Source organism: Pinus tabuliformis, chromosome X (assembly GCF_031772625.1).
Source record: "Pinus tabuliformis cultivar Carrire ecotype Pingquan chromosome X, CPIR1, whole genome shotgun sequence".
NCBI classification, from domain to species: domain Eukaryota; kingdom Viridiplantae; phylum Streptophyta; class Pinopsida; order Pinales; family Pinaceae; genus Pinus; species Pinus tabuliformis.
Window position 1 is genome coordinate 1,425,349,628 of NC_142308.1, and position 23,927 is coordinate 1,425,373,554.

At 35.9% G+C, this 23,927-nt stretch overlaps 1 protein-coding gene across 1 annotated transcript; it reads right to left on the reverse strand.

Annotated features, from left to right (window-relative positions):
• Nucleotides 1–98: 98 nt before the first annotated feature.
• LOC149145386 (uncharacterized) lies at nucleotides 99–5,138 on the reverse strand. The gene has a single exon (XM_089453162.1). The coding sequence runs from the start codon at nucleotides 2,697–2,699 to the stop codon at nucleotides 2,133–2,135; it is 567 nt and encodes a 188-aa protein (XP_089309288.1). The 5' UTR covers nucleotides 2,700–5,138; the 3' UTR covers nucleotides 99–2,132.
• Nucleotides 5,139–23,927: the final 18,789 nt, after the last annotated feature.

Below are 23,927 nucleotides of genomic sequence, written 5' to 3' on the forward strand. Positions count from 1 at the left end.
ATGACAATGGCAGGCAGTGGTCTTTGCCTTTGCAGCCTCTTTTGTCTTTTAACCTCTTTTGTTTGTGTTGCCGCAAAATCTATCAGGCCTTGGAGAGGGGTACCCTACAAGGAAGGCACTAGACTAAGTGACAACAATGGTGTGGTGGCCCATTGTCACCACAACCAAAACTCCCTGCTCATTATGGATTTTCACCAATGGGAGGAGTCCCTATATATAATAAGTCACCTAATAGGTGTTCTAAGCCTGGAGGTGTAAGGTGACAAAGAGGCCTCCAAGGGAAAGGCACAATTTAGGCATAAGGCATCAAGAGGAAGAAGTTCGCTTTCCTTGAAAAGGCCAAATTAGGGCAACATAAGACCTAGGGTTTGATTTTTTTAGGTTGAGAGTTGGGATGACTAAAGGTCAAGATGCCAAGAAAGGGCTTCCTACAACATATTCCAACAAGGTTAAGACACACGAAACCCTAAAAGGCCCCCAAGTTGAAGCTATAACTAAACTAGGGTTTACGCTAGGGAAAATATCTAGGGCAAGGGAGATTATTCATAAAAATAGAATGAATGCCCACCAAGGGGAATGATTTTGTGGCAACCACTCAACCCTCGATGTTTAGACTTTCCATGACCCAAATTCCCTCTCCTTGTCACTGAGAGCCCTAGTTGGTCGCTTGGCCATTCAGAGGACCAAGATAGGTAAGAGAGAGAAAGTAAACTTTATGGATGAAAATTGACTTTATCACCAAATAAGGATGGGTGATGCCTAGTCCTAGTGTTGATGGAGTGTATGGATTCATTAGGTTGGCTAAAACTTGCAAAGGAGTAAGGATATTTTGATGCCCTAACATCATAACCCTAAGTATTTTCTTTGTGCGGGACCAAAATTCACTTGGGAGAGCTAATGTAAGATCACCAAGGGGCTTTCCATTCACATATCATACAATGAGTAATGCATGCAATAATATGACTTAGCATCCACAAAGTTGATACTCAACAAAATTAAGGCACAATATTTAATCTAGATCACCGGTTTATTCTATATATTAGACATGAAATCAATTTTTTTCAATAAAAGAGCACTTGCAAGACAATATGCATGTACAATCCAATCATTGATCCAAGGCAACTTCTCCAAAGACAAGAATATAGCTCCAATACAAAGTATTCTCCATAGATCACATCTCTCCAATAGGAAAAGAGGCTCAAATTCTCAAGTAGAGATGTTGAATTCACAAGTGATGATGATGACAAATGAAAAAATCCTTTCCTTTATTTATATCAGGAGGACAAGTATAATTTTTAGTCTAAAAGCCCCTAAAAGACAAGTAAAATCATAATGATGCATTGGGTTACAAGTCAACCCATCTAGCTTAGATAATAAATCAAATGAGAGCCTACATGTGTCAGCATTGAGGCCTCAAAAGGCTGACGTCATCCAATTAACTAGCAATTGTCCCAAAAGGTACAAGGAGACGCCGATAGGATTATTAAATTAGAATTGTTGAATTTCTCTAGAAGAGATGTTGGTTTAAGCCTAACCAATGAGCAATTTGATCTAGAGGAGATGTTGGTTTAAGCCTAACCGATGAGCAATTTGAGCTGGCTAAAGGCCTTCTAATTGATTTTTATTATTTTAAAACAATATTGATAATTCATTGGTTTTACTTTCAAAAGCTTGAAGTAATTTGAAGAGCAGGTATAGAATTTCTTTGTGGGATTTGATCACAAAATCCTTGATTTGTAGATATATACTCAATGAAATGTTAATTGGTTGAAACCCTGCACAAATGTTTGATACAAGAAAATAAGCCGAGAAGGTTGAAAGGCTTAATTAATTTGTGGAAAACCTTGTTTTCTTGGACTGGTATGCCCCGTGTCCATCCTGGTCATAACCATGCATGTAAGCCACATCATTCCACTTAGCACCGAAGTCCTCTTCCAAAATATTGTCAGCTCGAAAACGTTTCCTCCAGAGAATTGTGTTTTTCATCATAGTAAAGGCTTCAGAAACCTTGAAGTCTCCTACTTGGAGAAACTTTAACAGAATCAAGTCAGTACATTCATCACCCCTGGTGTGAAGAAGAGGAACTCCCCATAGGAAAATGTTTTCTACAGGTTGAATTACAACCTCCTCAGTTACCGTGGTAACAGTGACCTCAACCGGAGCTTCAACATTAACTGGTGCAAGGGCAGATGTTGTTCTTCTTCCTTTATGGTTTCAATATCAACAATAGGAGCCTCAGTTGAAGGGGCTGAGACAATCACCGCTTCAATTACAGTTTCCTCATGCTTCGAAACATTCCCTTGGGCTGGAACCTCAATATCTTCAGTGATTGTAACCTCTGTTTCCTCTTTCTTTATCTCAGCTTCCCCAACCTTCATGTCCATCTTAGTTGTGGTTTCTAAAATTTTCACCTCTTCCACAGTTCCCTTGAATTCTTCCTCGGTGTCTTCATTAGTGTCTTCTTCCCCTTTCGTTACAGTTTCTTTGGTCTCAGCTTCTTTGGCTTCTGTCTCTTTGGCTTCTGCCTCCTTGGCCTCAGTTTCTTTGTTTTCAGGTTCCTTATGAGGGGTTTCAGTAAATTCATTGTTCTTGATGGATTCTTCAAACTCAGAGCTTAAGTTCTTGTAGGGCATTTTTCTCAGACTCTTTAAGGTCGACAAAAAAATAGCTTTCTTCTTTGAAGGAAGGATACTAAGCATCCACACTAGGATTTCTTTCTACATTCGGAGGATTGTCCCCCACGGTCTTTTCTTGGTTTTTTATTGCCTCTGGCTCGGGTGACGAGGCAGGTAGTGCTACTTCCTTCATGGTTTCAGTCACTTCTGCTGCTACAAAATTAGTCGCGGTGGTAGGTGCTGTCGCAGGGGCTTATTCTGTGCTGGCAGCCATTGATCGTCTGCTGCGAGTTCCTAAAGTTAATAGGAAAACAGACAAGAAAAAATGTTATTAAATAATAACCTAGAACATGAGATAAAATCATAGCAAATGAGAAAGATTAAATTTTGAAAACACGCTGACTGTTCGGATAGGTTCAAGATAATCAACAATAACAGACCAACAAGAAATCTTTAGCGGAATTTCTTCGGTAACTAACTTTCAATTTGATAGTCTCAAACCCTTTAATCCTTTATACAGATACAAGATTTCAGATAATCCATGAAATTCGTTGGTTGATCGATGAAATTGAATGCAAAAGGGCTTGAGACAATACAGGAATTTTATGAAGAAAAACAGTCAAACTTTACCTATCAAGCTTCAACTGTCCAGAAAAACAGGATATTTGGAAGTAATCTAAACCTGACGAAAGGGAGTGAAAGGCCATTAAGGTTATTGGCTACCAGATAAACTTAGGAACACGTACAGGTGACATAAATTGACGTGGATGCCTTTGAGAAAAATTGAATTCAACATTTAGATCCTAGACTTCCCCCTTCGAGATGCCAGTATTGGAAACAAATGATTCAATACACAGTCCACATAATCCGGAGTAAAAGTAACTGTCCGACGATAAAACCAAAACAAAACTTAAAACGCGAGCAAACTTGCAACAATCAGCTAAACGGGGAGAAAGAAAACTTCGAGATGTTAATATTCTCTATTATAAAATAGACTGAATCTTCAGTTTCGGAATAGGAATTTGTAAAATACACTGAGCCTTCAGTTTTCCAAACTAAATTCCATGCAATTTGTAATAGTGCTAAAGCAATACTTTGACGAAACAACACCTTGAACAAATAGTTAAAGCCTTAATAATGAAATACTTAAAACATAATCGAAAACATAAAGCCTCTAAGAATTTCAAATACATCAAAGCCCGCTGTAGCAGAACCACAAAGTACTGAAAATAGCAAATTTCTGTTGGTAAACTGCTAAAAACGACTAATGTACAAGGAACCAATGCCACTGTAAATCCTGAAAAGAAACAGACTGGTGCTTCCAAAGATCTGCCAATGTGTTTGTCTATGAGAGACCCTCGTATGTGCTGTAATGCAATTCAATCATATCCCGAGAAGTTTTGAAGCCTCGACACACCCCTCTGGCAGGTTGCAGCTTCATCAAATCCACTGACAATGAACGAGACTGCAGTGCAATGTAATGAATAACCAGAATCAAGTGGGGAGCGTTGCGCTTCCCTACCATTTTGTTTTGTTCCCTACTTTCCACCACTCATACAACAGCGAAATTAAATTAGAAAAAATCAAGCTCTAATAATAACAGTGGGCATGCATGCAGCCCAGCCCGTAAACGGAAACAATACCGGGTAATAATAGAAAGCTTCCCACTCCGAGCATTGTCCCATAAACTCCACGAATTGTGCCTGAAGCTCGGCGCACAGATGTCAAGTGTAGAGTTCCTGTTATCAAAAACCAAACCAACTGCAAGAGTTGTTTTCAAATTCTGGTTTCCATTAAAAAAAATAAAAAAAATTGTGTGCCACATGTCAATCAGAAAAGAAAAGTGTAGGTGATTGTTGATTCATAGAAGGCCTATCGGCCTAAAAATCATTATTTGAGGGTTTGCCCTCAAATATCCATCAATATCACTTTGCGGTTCCAGAATTATCATTTGAGGGTTGGCATTTTGATATTCTTTTTATTTTATTTTGTGGCCATGATATGCTCTTTCTTTTTCTTTTAGCTGCATCAACCTCTTAGGGCAAAGTTTCGGGCCCAACCTAGGTATGTAGATGTATGGGTGTCAAATCCCAGAAAACTAAGGGTCAATGGAACCTGAAGAATGGAGGTGGAACATGGGCTTGTAATGTAAGATGAAAAGTGGAAAGTATGGAATAGGGATAAATGGAACAATGCTATCTCAATCAACCCCTCCTATACCCATTGGGCCATTAGGGGAGGCCCCATTGGACTAAGATCAAAGATTAACCCCCTACCCCCCATTTAAGGTGAGGGAACAAGATCACAGTCAAATCCCCTCTTTCTTCCAGGTCATCCCATAATACATATAAAATGCCCAAATACAAACAAGAATAAGCACCAAATCGCAAAATGAATAAATTAGCCTTTGATTGGAAGCCAACCTTCGTTCATGTGCTTTTGTTGGATGGGTGAGAATGTATATGACTAATGCAGGTTGTGGGGATACAATGGCAGATTGTCAGCTAGTGGTGGCTATTAGTGGCTGCATGGTTGGTCGGATGGATGTGAAGATTGGGAGAATTTTTTTCTCCTATAGGGGCACCCACTTTGGTGGGTAATGTTAGTTTTTGTAGCATCGGATGGTGTTCTAGTCTTTGCAGTTGTCAGAGAGGCTAAGAAACACTAGGACTCCATAACCCAGAAAAAGTTTTAGGAAAATCCACCTAGAAGTGCCTTAATTAAGTTTTAATCTTGGCCGTTGGAGTCCCAACTAGAGATTATAGGAAGAAGTCGATGGGTAAATGGAGGAATACACTTGAGATTGATTTCCTTGGGTAGTTTGACTTTCTAGAGAGCAACAATTGTTTGTTGGAAGAGTTCGAGCCAAAGAAGGGAAGCAGGGACAGAGAGAGGTAAAGACAGTGAGTTCGGAGGAAACTTTCTAGATCTTGAGAGTAGCTTGCAGAGAGGCAGAGATAGCCACAGAGAGGATGACGCAGGTGTTGCGCATACGTCTCTAGAGGGAAATTCAATTTAGCTAGAGGAAGGGTCATTGCAAGTGCTAGTGGCTGAAAGAAATTCCAAAGGGCCAAGCCAGAGGCTTCCAGACCAATGACAGTCAGTCAGAAACTAATCGGAGGCAGTTCCAGGCCAGTGAGTTTCAGGCATGCGCAGAGTTGGTGCAGGGCTTGTGCAGAGGCGTTGGAGAGCTAGTTCGATTGGCTTGATTGAGCCAGGATTGCTTGTGGGGATGAGGAAAATTTCCTCACAATATTTTTACCAACATTTTTCTTTGTAGGATTAGCAAATTTCAACATCGAGTTGTACTCGAAATTTCTCACTGTTGCTTAATAATAAAAACCTTCCGCTGCTGCACCGGTTTTCCCAAGTTGGGTTTTTCTGGGGACTTTTGTCCAAAAATAACGATGTTATAATTGTGTATGCTAGTATTTTCTCAGTTTCCAGTTTATCTTCCACAATGTTTAATTTTGTGAAGATTGCAGTGTGATTAATTCGTTGTTACCGTAGCAATAAACTACTAAAGTGATTAACAGTTAGAAGAATTAATTTTGGTTGCTGCAATAGAATTTCAGTTGTGAAATTTTCGCAGGTAATAGTTTGTAGAGTGGACTTTCTTTTATCTTTGTCTCCCTCGTCGCATCTGGTTCTGTGTAACTATTGAAATGACTCATGGAAGTTTGCCTTATTACCTCTATGACTCCTTCGTGCTCAGTTACCTAAAAAAGATGGTGGTACAGGACATAGAGAATGAATTTGGTACTGGTTGGTCGGTTAAGAAGATAAAATTGCAAATGTCGCTCAACTGTAAGAGGTTTCATTGCAACCAAACAAGAAAAATTAAAAAAATGCCTCAAGATCAAACACTGAAACAAATACCATTTGACATACCTTTTAAAGTATGGAAAGAACTTGTAAAATCATATGAGAAGTTGGATGCACAAAGAAAGGCCGACGATGAAAGCATTCAGGTATTGAATTTTTCATTAAACGTTATTTATAATGTATTAATACTTATAAGTATCTTAGACGTGCATTTGTGTGAAAATAAATTGAATTGGTTTATGTTTAAAGACAAGGCATCCAAGGCGAGCTTAACCAAGACAAAAGTCACTCATCGTAGTGGCTAGAAAGGTTTAAAAGCACTGATAACAACCTTTGTAAGTATATTAAACATGTGATATTTTTTTAATAAAATTTGTACTAGAAGAAAGTCATTGTTATCTAATTTCTCCCTATTTACTGATTGCCAGGAACGAAAATATGGAAGACCTCCAAATCATTTGGAAAAGGGGACACTGCGGCAGAAGAGATTGGTTGAATTTGTTGTTTGGATGGACTATATGGTATGTAATCTTAGTTGGATTTCCAATATACTTTTGAACCGTATTTTCATTTTATTTTTTAGTACTATTAGATATTATATCTTACCTCATTTTATGGTTATCATTGTATAACAAAAACATGTGTTGTGTTATGTAATTAATACTAACATGTAATATTGAATTTTTTTGCCATAATGCTATAGGTAATGATTGCCAAGACGATGATCAAAATGATGATCCAAACTATGCTCAACATATATCAGGAGATGATGAGGATGAGGATGATGGTGTTGAAGGAGGAGATGATGATGATAGTTTTGGTGTTGGTGATGATGTGGAAGAGACTAATAAGGATGTCAAGATGATCATGAGGATGATCTTGGTGGTGGTAGTTAGGCATTCACATGCATTATTTTTGATGAAGAAATTATTGTGTAGAATGACATTGTTATGTTTAGATGGGTGTTGTGAATTTACCCCATATCAATGAAACATTTTGATTTGGTAATCATACGATGAGTTTGATTTAACTAAAGATGATGATGATATTATTATTATTATATTTTTATTTGATTTATATATTGGAAAGTATCATCATTATTTTGATAGAGAATTATAATGTATGGTGATATTACCATCTTTGGATGTATGTTGTTAATTTATCGTAGAATAATGATATTCATGAAATATTTTGATCTGTTAATCATATTTGAATTTTAGTTGTTTTGATTAAAAATAATGCTGATCTTATTAGTATTATGTTGCTATTTTATACATGTGTTGAAAATTGTCAATGAATCATTGTATATGATGACATTGTTATTTTTTTGGATGGATGTTGTCAATTTCCCTTAAATTTCTTTACAAATGATTTTGAATTGTGATATATTCTTTAATGATATTTAGAAACTATGATATATTTCACTATGCAATTGAAATTAGTAAAATGAATCTATAAAGGGGGTCATATATGTAAAGAAAAATATACTCTACATAAGAAGTCAAATGCGGATGTAACCATGGATGCAAAATTGAAAGTAAAATTGGATGTTAAACTAGGAATTAATACATACAAAGTGTTTTAAACTATAAGTGAAAAATTGTGCAATAGTTGACACAAAGAAGGGAACAAAACATGGCATACAAAAGGATATCAAATTGGGCAAAAACAAGGACACATAAATGGACACCAAATTAGATGCAAAAAAAGACAGACAACTAGATGTAAAATAAGATGCAAAGTTGAGTGCTAAAAAGAAGAAAAAAATGTTACAAATTAAGATGCCAAATGATGATGCAAATAATGGTGTAAATTTGGGATGCAAACTTGGGCGCAAAAAGGAACAAAAAAAAAAAAAAGATGTAAGAAAAGACAAAACAAGATGCAAAATGGCGCTGTGAAAAGGTGAAAACAAGGATGCCATATTGGATGTAAAAAATGATGCATAATCAGATGCAAATTTAGGCTCAAACTTAGACACAAAATTATATACAAATGTGGACACAAAATGAGGCAGAAAAAGATGCAAATTTGGATGGTGAAAACGATGTAAAACTAGACACCAAAAAAATGCAAAATTGGATGAAAAAGTGAGCGTAAATAATGGTGCAACATTGGACACATAAGTAAACACAAAAAATGGCGCAAAAATGGGCATAAAAATAACTCAAATTGAATGCAAAAAATTATGCAAAACTTGGTGCAAAAGCAAATACAAAAGTAGACATAAAAAATGGCTCTAAATTGAATGTACCATTACACACAAATTAAGATGCAAAGGTGGACACAACACATGATTCAACATAAGATGCAAATATAAATGCAAATTTGGATGCTCAAAATGATGTAACATCGGATGCAAGAAATGATGTTAAAAACGATGCAAAATTGGATGCAACAAATGATGCAAAATATGGTGCAAAATGGGATGGGAAAAATGGGGACAAATCAAACGTAAAAGTGGACCTAAAAAATGGTCGAAAAAAAGATGAAAAAAAGGGCACAAAAATGGATGCAAAATTTGGTGCTAAATCAAATTCAACACATGGTGCAAAGATAGGCACCAAAGCTGGTGCAAAAATAGGTACAAAACTAGAAGCAAAAACTAGTGTAAGACTAGATGGAAAACCTCGTGTAAGACTATATGCAAAAACCGACACAAAATGGATGCAAAAAAAGACGTTAAATTGGATGCAAAATACGATGTAAACTTGATGCAAATGATGGAGCAAAAATGGAAGCAAAGAATGACACAAAATAGGAAGGAAAAGACGATAAAAAATAGATGCAAAAAATGACACAAAACTAGAAGCAAAACCTGTCATAAAATAAGATGCAAAACATGGTTCAAAATTTGACGCAAAAAAATAATGCATAGTTTGGTGTAAAAAATGATGCAAAATCTAGCGTGAAAAAGGTTGCAAAATCAGACGCCAAAAAGGATACTTTAAAAATTGTACAATAGAGCTAGATTTAGCACTAGGTTGCTCATCACAATTACAAAGAAAATCCACTAAAATCTGGCGCTAAATCTCGCGCAAATCGCTGGTTTTGTTGTAGTGTACTCCCCTCATTTTTGCGCATTGTGCTTAGAAAAGTTTCTAGTAACTTTTCCTTCATTGCTTCTTTTCCCAATGTTCTAATTCAGATGTTGAACAGAGTTGTTGTTGTTGTATCTGTTCTCTAAATGAGATGTTTGGACAATTTTCAGATTTGTGATTCTTAGAACCACATTTATAACACAGGGTTGGCACCATGCCTTGTATTTTTACTGTCCTTTTCTTCTTTACAGATTCAAAGGATTTCTTTCCTCTGTTCCTCTTAGATTCTTCTGATAAAGGACAACGATTATAGGTATGCCTAGGTTGGCCACAGAGCCAAAAAATCAATTTATTCCACTGAGCATTCTTATGTGTCTGCAAATGAATATCCTTGGGTTCATAATAATGTGTTTTTGGCACATATCTATAGTATCATTTCTTGGTCCCTTTTCTTTTCCTCTTTGGATATTTTTTGTATTCTTGTCTTTTTTCTTTCTTGGCCTTCTTTCTAGCTTTTCTTCTTTTTACTATGGGGTCATCTATAGCAAGACCATACTTGTTACAGATGGATTTGTCATCTGGTAATCATGACAGCTTATGCAGATATTTATTAACTCTCATACTATTGCATAAATTTACCAGAACTTTTGTTATGATGCTGCATATTTCTCCCCAAGTAAAGGATTCAAAAGGAAACTAAAAAGCATCTTTATGTCTTAGATAATCTACAAATTTTGAAGGCCATGATGCTAAGTAGATTTGTTTCCACAAGAGATTTTTTCTATCCTTAACCTCATATATCCTTTGAATCCAGTCGCTATGAAAATATTCATAATGAGACATTTTATTACATTTAATATTCATGAGAATTATCTCATGCTTATTGGCAAGTTCAAGTTCTATTCCAAACCAATGTTCTAAAATGAATGAAGTTAGTGCCCCAATCATATTGCTTTGTGGATCTCCATCAGAGTTATGAATGATATCTCTCACTTCATCTTTCAAGATCTCATTTTCAATTTTTTCCACTATTGTTGGTGATAACTTTGTTTCCACCATCTCAACAAAATTACAGTAAAGCACTGAACAATAGATTTACAAGCTTCTATTTCATTTTTTCCCCTTAGGCACATGAGCTTGTATTCTATAAACATAAGATCTAGAATTTGTCGAATCTGAACAACACTTAGATTGTCAATATTCTATTCTCTGTGTTATTCAGGATGGAAGTTATGTGTTTTTTGGAAGTTTCCCTTTTCCACTGAGATCAAGTGATGGATGCTTGGTATATTGACTTTGGAGAGGTTCATAGATAGGGAACAGGTGTGGTTCTAAGCTTTCAGGTTGCTCTAGCTCTTTAAATAGTGAGATAGTCATTGGCTCAGATTTTTCTTCAGCCATTTCTTTAGGATAGAGAGAATGAAATCTATCAACAGGTTTAATAGGATGATGAATATTTACAAATCTATTGAATAGGGGAAAAACATGAATCAATTTGTCTCTGGGGGCTATATGAAGTTTATCAAATTTTTCAGACAGTTCTTCAATAGATTCTTGAGTAGATTGTTTTCCCATATCTACTTTCCTTTCAACATTTTCTTTCCTTGTTAAGGATTCTTTAATAAAACCTTTCAATACAATAGTGGAATAGTTCACATCATTCAGAGTTCTCTTAATGCTATTTACAGAGACTTGTATACTGTCAAAATATTTTATAACTTAAATAGACTTGCACAATTGATTTCTAGGCCTTTAACTGTTGTATTTGTCTAGCATATTTGTTCACTGGCTTTCTGTATCCTACCATCAATTTTGAGGGCACTATCATCTTTTATGACCAACAAAATGGCTTTAGCATTGTTTTGTGCTTCTCCTAATACAATGCCTTTGTAAGGAGGGAAGGTGGTAGGAGTATCAATTTTACTTCCATCTATGGTAGTCCAAGAATGTTTTGTTGAGGATGATTCAGCATCTACCATTTGTACATCTGTATTTTCTTGCTTCCTCTTGCATTCATAAGAGGACAACCAAACGTTGTTCTTTTGCATATATGGTTTCTATTCATGGGATAATCTGATTTTTTCTCGATATGGAGTGGTAAGGTCAAAACTTTCAGGATGAATGTATAATTTTTTCATCCCTTAATGATCAATTGTATGCTTCCTACATCTATTTAAGAGATATTACATTAAAATCTAGTCATGAATTTAATTATTTTTCAACCTCAAATTTAGGTAACTAATTTTGCGAAAGTGTGTATCAATATTTTAAAATAAACGTACATTTAAACAATGATAAGGTTTATAATTTTGTTGATAAAAATTTCCATTTATCTTTCACAAAGAAATCACAAATAATTTTTAATATACCTCTTATTACAAAGTTTAAAGGAAATCATATTAAAATATGATTATGAATTTAACTATTTTTCAACTTCAAAACTAGGAGATTAACCTGAGTCAAGCGCGTACCAATATTTTAAAATAAACTTACATCCCAACACTGAGAAGGTCTATCGCTTTATTGCTAAAAATTTCGATTTATCTTTAAAAAATTACATGTATCGTTGACAAAAAATCACAATTAATTTATGGCATGATTCTAATGATCCTTGTTTTAACTTTGATGACTACTAAGAGGTTTAAAGGAAATTACATTTCCATTGATTCCTCTACTCTAATAGCTCTCCCTGCTTCCCCTACTGCTTGGGATATATAGCAATTTGTGAGAGCTGGTGCCAACTGTGAAACAAAAAGAAAGAGTAAAACCATAATGGAATAAAGTCATAAGCGCAGACATTGCAGACAATGTCGGGAAAAAGCTCAATGAATCCATTTTTCCTCACGCAACTTATGTGTACTTCGATGTAAGTAAAGAGAAGAAATCAGAGTTGCGGTGGATTTGGCTAGCCTGGAGATGAAACTGCCAAAAATGACACAAGCCAAAACCAAGTGATGCATACTATGTGGACAGCCTGTGCGATTTGTAGAATCGTTATAACGTATGCTATTTGTGTGTGCGGAGGAGCCCATGTGCGGAGGTAATATTTGTGTGTTCGGGGGAGCCCATGTCCGGTGGTAATATTTGTGTGGAGGTGGCGAGGAAGAAATGAGGGTTGGGGTTTGTGTGCGGAGGCATTCTATTTTTGGTATTTGCTTTTGAGTCTTCATCTTATTAGTGAGTGCTCCCACACAAACAAATGCCATATATCATACACCAATACTGCTGCGAACAAAAAACAATGCAAACATTTTAATGTCATAAAAATATTTAGTACAAAAATCAACAAGGATAAAATGAAAATGGTAAAGTCCATGATGTCGTTCATTTTCCAGGGGTCGGCGGAGGTGTATACTGCTACGAACAAAAAACAATACCAACATTTTAATGTCATAAAAATATTTAGTACAAAAAATCAACAAGGATAAAATGAAAATGGTAAAGTCCATGATGTCCTTCATTTTGCAGTGGTCGACAGCTCCTTGCTAAGTTCATTGTGCTTAGCTTTGCACTCCTATATAGGGCTGGAATTTCAAAATAAATCTACTCCACAAAATAAATTTACTTTTTTTTTTTCATATCTTTACCATTTCAACACAATATTGTGATGATTTTACAAAAAAAATTGATTATGACGAACAAATCACCCATGACAAATAATTTGCTCAAATTTTATCCATGCTCCACACGATGACCTCATCTGAAATTTGGAGAATAAATTATTTGAAAAGAATAAATTATTTGAAAAGCATTATAGGATGAATCATGTATCGATCATTCAGATCTATGAGCAATATCCCATCAAAATTTATCTTTTGTAAGAAATTATTTAACTTAGAACAATTTTCTATTGACATAGGGTCACATCATATTGTTGAGGAATGTTATAGATTGGCATACCTAGTTTGAATTTTTGCAGTAGACATGCATTCCAAGTATAACTAGATTTTGAATGTGGGAATTTGAGAACTTTTATATTGGTCTGTTCCACTCAACTTCTTATGTCTTACTGTTGCAGACAAATTTCAGCCGTCGATAAATTATTTTCTATTAGTGTTTTGACTCTTTTAATGAAGTTTTTTTTTTTTTTAGCATTTTTTATTTTATTTCTGAAAGTATGGTTTTTTGGTAGCTAGCATTCCTTGAGTGTGGTTGTTGAACATTGCGGATTATAATTTTTGAATTGTAGGTGTAAGTCAAATATTAAAAATTGTAATTATTCCTGATGTAAGAGTTGATTAAATTTAGGAGATTCTATTCACCGAGTCAAATCAAGTGAGTTAAGTTATATTTTAGGGAAAGTCAAATTTAGAGTGTGTGTATGTTGAGTTATTTTTGGGCAAGTAGTTAGTCCAAAGAGTATAAATACCCTTCACCGGGTTCATTGTAATCAATCAAGTTTTTATGTGATAAATAGAGAAGAGAAACATGTTGGAAAGGCAGAGGAGCTTAAACCAAAATTTCACACACAAAACACACATGTTGCGGCTCTTCTATTGATCACACAAAACTTGATTCTTACAACAAACTCGGTGAAGGATATTTAAGCCTTCTCTACTAAGGACTTGTCTAAAATATCTTGTCATGCAACCACACACTTAATTCCGCTATGAATTAACTTGACTTGACTCAACGCTTCAACACTCAACACTCAACACTGAATTAACTGACTCTCCAATTTCGGCCAACTTTCGCATGAATGAATAATTAAAACTTCTATCAAGTTCCCCCTTAATTACAACCATATGAATCAACATAACTCGAACATGAGTTAATTATCACTCAAACATGCCTGCTAGTCTATGTCTCAGCTAGGCTTACAATGACTCAAGACTTTCACAATTTTTCATTTTCTTTTTCTCTTCTTCCAATTTTATATCCACGAAATTGCTTCATTCTCTGTTGCGGGTTCTTGTTGTAGGTACCATATTCCTTTACTTGCTATTGCTAAAAATTTTCTTTTACTTTTCTTGAATTTGTGTTGAAACACAATCTGATCTTGTCTACTACACCTTCCTCTTCAAATATTCGTTAAACCATGGCCTGCTACCACAACATTGCATTTTCAAACTGTCTTATTTTTTTTCTTCTTGCACTTCATATTCCTGAATTTTTTTTGCCATATTTCTTGATAGAAAAATCTTATCTCTTCTTGATTTCATTACTGAAAAATGGTTTCAATGTGTTCATCTTTGTCTTTCATATCATTCTTTTCACTTTCATGATCAAGTACTGCTTCTTTTTTCCTATAATCTGCACACTCAAGATCATTACTCACCATTTCATTCAATTCTATTATTCTAGTTGTTGCTTTAAGACTCACACCAATTTGTTCTATTGGTTTCTGAATCCAAAAGAACTTCAAATCTGCGTCAAACTTACTAACAACCTTGTTTCAACTTTTTTTCCCATGCTATTTTGAACACTTGCATATTCAAAAAAAATGCTAAAGGCATCTTTATTATGATCTTTAGTGAGAGCTTTGTGCTCTACCTCTTCCTTCTCTACCTTCTTTTCAACTTCACTATGACTATCTTCCACTATTATGTGGTGAGTAGATGCTCTCATCAAAACTTCTTCAATCACTTTATCTGGTTCTTGATGACCAGTTGTTGCTTGATGACGTATTGCTTCATGAGTAGTTCCAAGTGCTTCATATCTTTCTGCTACAGTGGAAGCTTCAACCTTCAATTCTTCATGAAATATGGCACTTATCATATTACCACAATCAATCCTTGTTTGAAAAAATGAACAAAACAACATCAACATAATTTTCATCCACACTATGGTGGAATATCTGAGCATGCATTAGCTCATTGTCAAATTCACTAACAATTTGAACTTCACCAAATCCATCAACTGTGGTTGGATTCACCAATTCACATCTCAGTTTGTAGTCATCATCCATACGTATCTCAGTGGGATTCACCATCATCTGCATTATCCACATTACAGTGGAATCCTTGAGCATTAACATGCTCTTTTTTTGCTTTAGATACAAAGGCTCTTCGTTCTCTCTCTGCAATATTTGTTGCATATTCTTCATCCATAAGCATGTTTGCATAATGGGTTTCAATTTTATGGTCCTAACAACCATCATCCACTTTTGAGTCGGATTCTTCAAGCTCTATTTTTCTCTAAGAGTCTTTCTCATCTACTCTTAGATCTGCAGATGACTCAAAAAATTGTGACACATCTTGTTGTTACATGTCAATCTCCCTTGCACCAAATTCTTATTCTAAGATCTTCCATGCTTCCTTGGATGTTATAGATTTTTCTACCTTGCACAAACACTCTCATCTAATGTCTATTTTATAAAATTCAATGTTAAATAATCACATACTTCATCATGTGGGTTATTAGACTCGTACTCAATTAACTCTTTAGCTCTAAGAAAAGTTAACATCTTGATAACTAAATGATCAAAATGTTTACCTGTAAACATACAAGGTGGTAGCAAATCAAAGCTACACCAATCACCGTCATTTTCTTCTTTGTCTTCTGCTATACTTCTCAGTTCCTCAGGTGCGGCCTAAGCCTCTCTAGCCATGGAAACAATCTCTTTCTCTTATTTTCAATTCTTTTTCTTAGTATTATTTAATCATGCTTTGTGACCCATGACTGTTGTCATTTATTTTCTTATAATTGCTTTGCTGATTGCATGAGGCTGCCTTCCATATCGCCCCCGAAAAAAATTAATTTTCAATATGTGCCCCTGTAAAGCATAATCTTCACTGAAAACACTATCATGATTGAAAAAAAACCAAATAATTTTATAGACCAAAAGACTTAACAAATCTATATATTCTCTTGCCAAAAACCCCTCAAAAAAATTTCTTTATACCATATATCTTTGTTTTTTCATATAACAAAACCTTTAAAAAAATTATCTTCCTTCCACACAAAACCCTCTTGCTGCAATTAATACTTTCTAATAATTCATACATCATCAACACATGGTGTTTCAAGACATACTTCAAGGAACTCTTTTTCAAATTTTGTTGTTTCGTCTTGATTTCTTCTAACATCTGCACACATAAAATCAATGTTAAGTTTATATGAGAAAATATCTTTAGAATTGTATTGGTTTTGTTCATTCTTCTCTGAAATGAGATATTTGTTCTTTGTGCTTCCTTCTCTGTCTCTATCGTGCCTTTATTTACTTCAATTCTTGCATCATAATCTTAATTTTCCACTTCTTTACTGACCTCTGCTACTGCAAACAAGTTTCCTTCCACTTGGTTTCCAGAAAAAAGTGGGTTTCTGTCGCTAAATAACAACATATAAATAAGACGTTTCTGTTGCATCATATGCAACCACTCATCACTAGTTAATTGTTCTTCATCAAAGTTAACATCATAATTTCAATTTTTAGATCCACTAAATCAGTTGCTTCTCCATTGGTAGCATTATCTATGCCAAAATATGTTTCTGCTAGTAACACACCATCAACATTGTTATCCACTTTCAAGTTATTTCACCAAACTCTTCATCTTTCTGTAGATTCACTGCTACATAAACATCTTCACTTTCGTCTTCAAGCGTTGTTACAACAAGCTGAACAACACTAATATCTTCAACTTCATTATTCCCCTTTGCACCAAAATTCCTTTCAAGGATATCCCAAGGCACCTTTGTTGTCTTTTCATCTGCGATGAGGGGAAGAATGTTGTCATCTACACATTCATTTATCCATTTTAATGCCAAGGAACTCTTTTTCCTTTTGACTTAGAAATCTTTCAGATGAACCTCTAACGACTCTTCCTAATGCTTTGACATTCTAAACCTCTTCATTTTTCCCATTTATTTATTCACCTTATAGTTTACAATGTTCACCAAATATACATGATGTTGTAAAACGAGAGATCTTTCTTTTTCTTTCGGAATGACTAGCCTTTTCGTCAGTGATGTTTAACCTAATTCCTATCTAGATTTTCCTTCAAGAATTCAAAACTTTAAATTTATAAATAAAACCACAGTAAATTTTAACCTCGCTAACTACTCAGATGCTGACCACTCCACAAACAATTTGTTTCAGTCAATGCTACTACATACACCTCCACTCTATAAGTGGAAAAACATTGATGTTGGCTACTTCACAAATGGGTTGAACACTATAGGTTCAATGTTTTTTAGCGCACTGTCACTTGGGCTTCTAGACAAACTGAAAGCTTCTCTACCTTTTCCTTCTTCTCCAGCTGCGTTCTACTTCACAACAAAACATCTCAAAATCGACATATGCATTCCCTTTAAATCAAAATAGATGGAAACCACATAAATCAACCTTCAAAACAATGTTATACAAAATTCTAGTGCCAGAGTAAATAGAATTTTAATCTAAATTCCTTCCTTCATGTGGTCACTGCCAAACTATATTACCAGGCCATTCGGAGTTGCAGATAAAACAATTCCAATGTTTTTATAATTAACTTTAGGAAGACAACGAGCTTAAATAACGAAGACTAAGCCCTAAGTTCACTCAACTCCAGTTGTAAACCAACTGGGACTGAAGGTTACTATGATACCGGACTTAAGACACTGATATCAATACGTTATCCAACTTCTAGAAAGTTCAACATTCCATGATTTAATATGTGACAAATAAAAAATCATGAAACTGAATATGCTACATCAATTCTTCTCGATATGGTTGTAGCTCGATGCTGGCTTACAACAACAACTAATATAGAGGTTCACAACATGGCTGCTAACCCAGACTTTAGAGTGTGATCTTTATCTCTAATTTTGTGGCTTGGTTCACAATGACAAGGAATGAGTGACCAAACACAACTCGGCTCCCAAATGATAATTGTGGAAGGTCTACAGGCTTTTCATTTATATCTCCTTCTGGAACAGTTATACCGTGCACCTGAATAGTCAATAAAAAAGCCTAAGATCTTTTTCACACCATAGTTTCTTAAACTCCACATCGATCGACCTCACAACTTGTTCAAACGAGCAATGGGGGACCATATCTATAGTTTCTTTTCATAACATGGTAGCTCTAGCTCTAATCAATCAATGAACTCTTATATACTCCACTCAACTGATGGCCGCTCGAATGGTATAACATCTCACAACAACACAACTCTGCAACCAATTCCTTGTAGCTCAACTGCTTCACAGCGCAATACTTTATGGCGTTCACACACTCTCACTACGACTCAGACCCATGCAAAAAAAATCTCAATGGTCACGGTATCACACGTTGACTCACACACATAGGCCGCTCCTTCCTTAGTTGCTATTTCACGCTAGCCGACACTAGCTTATACTCCGACCACACCATGACTTCACTACAAATCTACTATGGCTGAGTAGGAGCACCTTTATCTTTAGACAAGATTCTCTTCACAATAAGAATGAGGTTGCGAACTCAATGTGGGTGGTGGTTTTTTAAACATAGAAATCACCATTTCTCTTTGCAAATGATTCCTTCAACAATTCTTTTCTGATTTGGCTTTGATACTAATTGAAATATTGATCAAAGTACAACAGAACGTACATAACTCAAACACACAACTTCGGTTTCTAACAATAAACTGCTGATAGCATTCAAACAACAAAGCAATAGTTATAACTTCATACAACCACTCGGACTATGTGTCCACATTATACATCCATCTTCTATCTTAGATTGTTGTAAATTTCTGGTAATTTCAAACAAATATTGAACAGAGGAAATACTCTGTTTCCGCCACAGGATCTTTTGCACAGGGAAGCCCCAAAAAAAAATTATGAGCAAGGCAGAATTTCTTAGCCAAAATAAACTTGTATTAATTTATAAAATGCATGATACAATTTTCTTCCTCTCTCTCAGAGGGATTCACCAGAAACTTTCACAAAACAAAAACGCTCTGCCTCTTTTACAACTGATTTTTACACTGTTGTGTAAAATATTCATTCACATTTACTGTTGTAAAAAGGTTTTACATTTACTGTTGTAGAATAAAATTTCTTACATTGATTTACTGCTGTAAAAGCAATTTACTTACATGGGTTTACTGCTGTAAAATAAAAAAAAAACTTTCACATTCACTCCCGTGTGAAATTTCTCTTTACATTCAAAATTTTGGGTTTTCACATTACATATAAAAAAACTTTTCCATTCCCATTCATTTCAACAAACTGCAAGAAGTTGTAAAAAGGAATTTTAAATGTTCATTTGCTATCGCAAGTTTTCTCTGGTTTCAATTTGTTCGCACTGCAGTGCTCCCCTGTTTTTATTCGCTCCTCTATTTGTTTTTCGCTGTAGTGAACTCTATCTCATTTCATCCTCGTGTGCAAATTTCATTACAAGGTCAATACTCACACATTATATATGGGTTAACAAAAAAATACATGTCGTATGAAAAATTTTAATATTTTACCTAAAACTATGACAAAGCATTAAATGCATTAAATGAAATGGGCGGTAAAAACAAAAACTAATGTTCTGGCAGGTTGAATGAAATCGAAGTGCATTGACTTGATCGGACACTTTTTGGATCCTACGGCCACACAACCTAAATGAACTTTAATGTCCGGGAGATGGGCAGTATTTGGTTCGTACATAAGACGCGTGGCTGGAGCTGATTGTGTCGGATGCCTCCAGGGACAAACAACCTTTTCAAAAAGGCGGTGTGATAAGGGACAATGGTTTTCTGAAGTAGTTTTCGGTTGCCGTTTAATGCTCCCTCGCGACAGGTGAAATTAATGTTTCAACACTCCCCTTTAATTTCAGCTGTTGGGAATTCAGTCATACCCAAACACTTCCTCAAAAATTCGAAGCTTTTCTGATCCAGTGGCTTGGTCAAAATGTCTGCGACCTGTTCTTGAGTCCTGCAATGTTCTAGAAAAATTTCTCCATTGCTCACCAATTCCCTGATGTAATGAAACCTTGTGTCAATGTGTTTCGTTCTCTTATGAAACACTGAATTCTAGGATAATGCAATAGCAGAGCTATTGTCACAAAAAATCATTGTTGCTTTTGCCTTCTCTTGGCCTAAGCTCCTCAACATCCTTCTCATCCAAACTGCTTGACATGTTGCTGCTGTAGCTGCCACATATTCTGCCTTTGCTGTAGACAATGCTACAATGGACTGCTTCTTAGAAGCCCATGAAATGGCTCCTGAACCCATGTGAAAAACATAACCGAATGTGCTTTTCCGATCATCTACACTTCCAGCCCAATATCTATTAGTGTATCCAACTAAATCTGAATGTTCTGAGACAATATATAAGATGCCAAACCTATTAGTACCTTTAACATACCTCAGAATTCTTTTTTCTGCCTGCCAATGTGCTTCCTTTGGCCTCTCCATGAATCTGGAAATTAAACTAACAGCAAACATTATGTCAAGCCTAGTTACAGTGAGATACATTAGGCTGCCAACTGTACTCTTGTACAAACTAGGATCAAAGTCCTTGCTGCTATCCTCTTTGCTGAGTTTTAATCCCATTACTGTGGGAGTGATTGCTGCCTTGCACTCTTGCATATTAAATCTGCCCAACACTTCATTTACATATTTTGCTTGTGAAATGAAAATTCTATTTTCATTTTGATCTACTTCTATTCCTAAGAAGTATCTCAGTAAACCCATATCAGTCATTTCAAATTCCTCTTTCATGACATTTGAAATTTTCAATAAGATAAACATCATTGCCTGTGAAAATAACATCATTAACATACAACACAACAATTAAAATTTTACCATCTTTTTCTTTGATGTAGACTGTGGGTTCTCCCTCACATTTGTCAAATCCATTTTCCAGTACGTAGGAATCTATACTACTGTACCATGCTCTTGGCGCTTGCTTCAGCTCATAAAGAGCTTTCTTCAATCTCCACACTTTGTGCTCTTTCCCTTTCTTCTCATAGCCTAGAGGTTGCTCAATGTAAACCTCTTCCATTAACACTCCGTTTAGGAATGCTGACTTCACGTCCATTTGATAAAATTTCCACTTGTTTTGTGCTGCTATGGACATCACTCCTCTCACCGTTTCCATTCTTTCAACCAGTGCGAAAGTTTCCTCATAATCTCTTCCATACTGCTGCTTGTATCCCTTGACAACCAGCCTTGCCTTGTGCCTTTCTATCTTGCCTTCAACATTGCACTTGGTCTTGTAGACCCATTTAACTCCTATGACCTCTTTACCTTTTGGTAGTTCTACCAAATCCCATGTCTTGTTTCTCTCTATGGCATTGATCTCCTCATCCATAACTTCTATCCATTTCCCATCCTTAATTGCATCTTCGAAATGAATAGGGTCATCAACATGACAATACAAAGCAAACAAGGAATTCATTCCTTCATCATAAATGTCACTTAAATTTCTGAACTTATTACCTCTTTCATTTGGTGTGCAAGTGCTTGAAGATGCACTTGAATTTCCTCCTTGTGGTGTGCTTGGAGAAGCACTTTCATTTATCCTCAAGGGTGTTCCTTGATGTCCTTGTGTTGGCGCTGTTGTTTGGGGATGTTTTCAGCCACCTCCTCATTATCTTCATCATGAGACAAACAGTTTTTAACATTCATTGTTTTCTCTATGCTTCCATCCCAAGCTTCCTCCTCAATAAACTGAACATCTCTGCTCACAAAAAACTTCTTGGTGGATGGGATATACAACCTGTAAGCTTTGGATTCCTCACTGTATCCAATGAAAATACATTTCTCCCCTTTGATGTCCAACTTCCTCCTTAGTTGATCTGGAATGTGTGCATAAGCCACACATCCAAAAATTTTCATGTGGGTGACTCCTTACTTTCTCCCACTCGATGCTTCTTCTGGCACTTTGTTCATCACAGCTTTTGGAGGACAATGTAAACTGCACAATGTATAGATTCAGCCCAATAATCATTTGGCAAATGCGTTGCCTTCAACATGCTCCTCGCCATATCCATGATGGTCCTATTCTTCCTTTCAGCTACTCCATTTTGTTGCGGAGTGTACCTTGTGGTAAACTATTTGTGTATTCCATTTTCTCTACAAAACCGTAGGAATTCCTTGGAGATGTACTCACCTCCTCTGTCAGTTCTCAAAACTTTGACATGTAGCCCGCTTTGGTTTTCCACAAGTGCCTTGAAATTCCGGAATTTTTCAAACACTTCACTTTTGTTCTTAAGGAAATAAACCCAAGTTTTTCTTGTAAAATCATCAATGCATAAAATATTGGCTGCCTGCTAATGATGGGGTTTGCATCGATCCATATAAGTCTGAGTGGACAATCTCTAAGGGTGCCTTTGCCCTTATGTTTTTCCCTGATGGAAAACTTTCTCTGTGTTGTTTACCCAATATGCAACCTTCACAAAGGCTGTCCGGTTTCTCTATCAATGGTAATCTTCTTACCATTCCTTTTCTTCTCAACAAGTTAAGACCTCCAAAGTTGAGATGTCCAAATCTCAAGTGCCAAAACCAATTTTCATCCTTTGGTACGCTTTGGAAATCCTCTTGGGTAACTGCTGCAATCACTTCTTTATTTTTCAAATCTTCCCTTATTCTGAGAGGAAACATCCTGTTCCTTGTCATCTTCACTTCAGCAATGCATCGTTTGCTGGGTGCTCTATCCATGATGGTGCATACATCATTCTCAAAGAAAACATTGTACCCCTTCTGAACAAGCTGTCCAATACTTAAGAGGTTACATCTCATTCCAGGAACATAGTAGACATCTGCTATGGTTTTCTTCTCACATTTCTTTGTAAATATTTTTACCTCTCCTTTTCCCATAACATAAATTTTGCTATCAGTTCCTAGTGTGACTTCTGATTTCACATTTTTATCTAGGGCAAAAAACAGGGCTAAGTTTCCTGTCATATGGTTGCTGCAACATGAGTCTAAAAACCATATGTCTTCACTGCTTGTTTCAACCATGTTACAAGCTAACAACACATTATCTTGACTGATGTTTTCTCTAGTGACATTTGCATTTGGTTTATTACTCATATCATGCTGCTTCTTCCTACATTCATTTGCGTAATGCCCATATTTTTTACAATAATAACATTGGACATTGCATTTTTCATACCTTTGTCCTTGAGCATGATGTTGTCCTCTTTGTTGGCTGCTGCCTTGGCCTTGGTTCTGATTTGGATTGCTACTTCTTCCTTGAGCATTTGCTAAACTATTCCTTCCACCTCCGTTCTGGCTTCTGCCTCCTCCTCTCTTGTTTCCTCTGCCTTGACCTCTTCCTCTTCCAAAGGACATCTAGGTCTTGAAGGCTTGCTCTAGAGATGAGTTTTCATTTCTACTCAACCTCTGCTCATGTGTTATCAGTGATGCATGGAGTTCATCAACTGAAAAGTTTGAGAGATCCTTTGTCTCTTCTATGGTGGTGACAATCACATAAAACTTTGAGGGTAGGACCCTCAATATTTTCTCCACAATCCTTCTTTCTTCAAGAGTTTCTCCATGAGTCCTTATCTGTGTGACCAGACCAATCACATGTGGGAAGAATGAGTCAATAT